Raw genomic sequence first — 3,051 nt, forward strand, 5'->3', positions numbered from 1 at the left:
TCCTTAATCTATCATTACACACAAGTGGTTTTTCTAAATTTTGTGTGAATGAATAATGAATGAAACGTCAATAGTTGATACCTTAAATTTGCTCTCCTCCTAACCATTAATTTAATCTTGATTTGAGGTGTAATGGATCTGAAAACCCTAACTACCAAAACTAAGAGAAAAAGAAAAAGAAAGTAAATTGATTCAATATTCAGATGTGATTACATTGCAGCTAGCTTCCAACTATATAGTCCGGACTAAAACGATAAAACAACATCATTACATATTTGGGGCCTAACACATGCATGGTCTTAAATAAGTAAAAACAACTATTTGGGCCTGGATACACAATTGGGCTCGGTGGTAACCATATTGAGTGCATCAAATACTGCATTTCAACGGTTAAGACAATGACTCGTTACATTTCTTCCCCCTTCAACATAAACTTGTCCTCAAGTTTCATCTTCAGAATCAAAGTCTTAACACACTCAGGCTTCTCCAAGCTTCTCCACAAGTTCAAGTGTAAGAGACATTGCAAGAACAACACTAATAGCTCCATACCAAGGTTCTAAAAAACGCTGGGCGCTAGTCGGGCGGACAGCGTCCAAAAGATTAATCGGGGATTAATCGGATTTGTATTTTTGTATTTATTTTATTTTCTAATAACAAATAATTATATAAATACAATTAAAATAGGTATTATAATGTCTAAAAATAATGAAAAAACAACATATAATGCTGAAAATAATGAAAATACATAACATATGTCCTTAAAAATGTACTAACAACAATGTTCTAAGGAAAATAAGAAATACAATTCAACATTTCAACAACAATGTAATTGAAGCAAGTAAGAAATGCAATTAAACAACAATGTCCTTAAGAAAATCCGAAAATAAAAAACACAATTCACCAACTAGGCAACAATGTCCAAAAAACAATTCAAATAAAGAAAAATACATTCTTGCAAGCCTACTCCTCCAATTCTTCTTCTCCATATCCTTCAAGTACTTCTTCGGTATCGGAGTCAAAATCAAAATCCATAGTTTCTTCTTCCTCTTCATCCGAATCAAAATCTTCTTCAAGTTCTCTTATTTCTTGAATTCTAAAACTTCTCCTAGGCTCTAAGCCACTATCCACTCCTAAATCATTTCCAACCATTTCATTAGTGACATCGGACAAAGTATCCTCATCACCACCATCAACAATCCAACCTTGTGCATTAGTAGCTTCACTAGCAAGGAGAACATCCACATTTTTCTCTCTCTCTTTTCTTTTTGTTGAGAATCTTGGCATTGAATTGAACATAGACTAAATTGTTCAACCTTGTTGCATCAAGTCTATTTCTTTTCTTTGTATGAATCTAAATTAAGAATAAAAATTAAAAAGAGAGTAAATTATCCTTGAATATTATGAGACTATGAGTGCAAAACTATATAAATTAAGCAAATAATTACCCATTCAAAAGCGCTCCAATTCCTTTCACATCCGGATGAACTTGTTGTCAAACCAAGTATTCTTTTAGCCAAAGTTTGCAATTTTGGCACTTGATTTCCATAAATATTCCACCAACCAACTACAAAAATATAAAAAGCCAACAACATTATTAATTAGTCAAAACTACAAAAGCAAAACAAATAAACAATACTAATGACAAAATAAAAAAAGTTATGAAGTCTTCTTACCCGGATTATAATTTTCATTATCTTGTGAGCATCCCTTCAAAGCGATAGGTTTTCCAAATGAACCCTCTTTGTTCAAGTACTTGTGCAATTTTACGTTGGTCACCTTATCTTGAATGTCAAGATCATCACCAAAGAACTTCTCCACACATTCAATAAACCCATCCATAACCACTCCATCATTTACAATGCTTGGATCAACATATGTGTAATAAGGGTTCAAGAGGTATCCCACTAAATGCAATGGACTATCAAGTCGTTCACGGGTTTTCCCATCAAGAATGTCAAGGATTGGACGATAATGAGCTTCTTGATTTTTGTATGTCTTCTTAATCTCTTCTCTAGCTTTTTGTAGCTCTCCATACACAAAGCCCATTGATGGCTTCCGATCCCCATCAACAAGGCAAAGCACCTTGACTAAAGGGGCAAACACCTTCAAGCAAAGATTTACTCCATTCCAAAAAGGACTCAAAGCAATACTCGCAGCTGTCTTCCCCTTTGCACTCTTTGCATGCTTGCTTTCACTCCACTCACCACTAGTAATCATAGATCTCAATTCAATCTTTTTCTCGATCAAGCTTTGTAAAGTAAGGAAAGCGGTTGCAAATCTTGTGACTCCCGGCCTCACTATGTCTCTTTTCTTTGTATACTTTCTCATCAAGTGCAAAGTCTTGTGATGTGCATAAATGTAGATGGTGAAACTCTTTGCCTTGTCAATCACATTCTTGAATTTAGGTTGGGTGCCAATTCCTTGAAGCATAAGATTGATGGTGTGAGTTGCACAAGAAGTCCAAAATATTGTTGGCCTCTTCAACTTCAACAAATCTCCCGCCATCATGTTGTTTGAAGCATTATCCGTCACCACTTGAACAACATTATGTGGCCCAATTTCTTCTATGCACTTGTCCACATATTCAAAAATATACTTTCCGGTGAGTGACTCATCCGATGCTTCCTTAGAAGAAAAAAAGATTGTCCCTTCCACACAATTAACACACAAGTTCATGATGCTTCTTCTTTTCCGGTCACTCCATGCATCGATCATGATAGAGCAACCATTCTTTGCCCACTCCTCTTCTTGCCTCTTTAATAAGCCCTTAGTTCTCTCCACCTCTTCCTTCAACAATGGCTCCCTTAATTGGTATTGAGTTGGTGGTTTGTAACCCAGGCCAAATTGCCCAACCGCTTCCACAAACCTCTTGAAACTATCATTCTCAATGGCATGGAAAGGAAGACCGGCTTCATACACCCATCTAGCCAAATATTGATGCACATTATGTGTTCTTTCCTTAAAAAGTGAATCATTGATATTTTTTTGCTTCATCTTCTTGCTTTCATCCAATGAAGAATCAGGATCAATGGCGGATGCATAACGATCCAT

At 35.7% G+C, this 3,051-nt stretch overlaps 1 protein-coding gene across 1 annotated transcript; it reads right to left on the reverse strand.

The window, feature by feature from the left end:
• Positions 1-1,656: 1,656 nt before the first annotated feature.
• LOC101295358 lies at positions 1,657-3,051 on the reverse strand. Its single transcript, XM_004305458.1, has one exon. The coding sequence runs from the start codon at positions 3,049-3,051 to the stop codon at positions 1,657-1,659; it is 1,395 nt and encodes a 464-aa protein (XP_004305506.1).

Source organism: Fragaria vesca, linkage group LG6, assembly GCF_000184155.1.
Source record: "Fragaria vesca subsp. vesca linkage group LG6, FraVesHawaii_1.0, whole genome shotgun sequence".
Classification (NCBI taxonomy): Eukaryota; Viridiplantae; Streptophyta; class Magnoliopsida; order Rosales; family Rosaceae; genus Fragaria; species Fragaria vesca.

Coding starts and splice junctions, on each gene's coding strand:
- LOC101295358 (XM_004305458.1), bottom strand. CDS start 3,051: ATGGATCGTTATGCATCCGCCATTGATCCTGATTCTTCATTGGATGAA.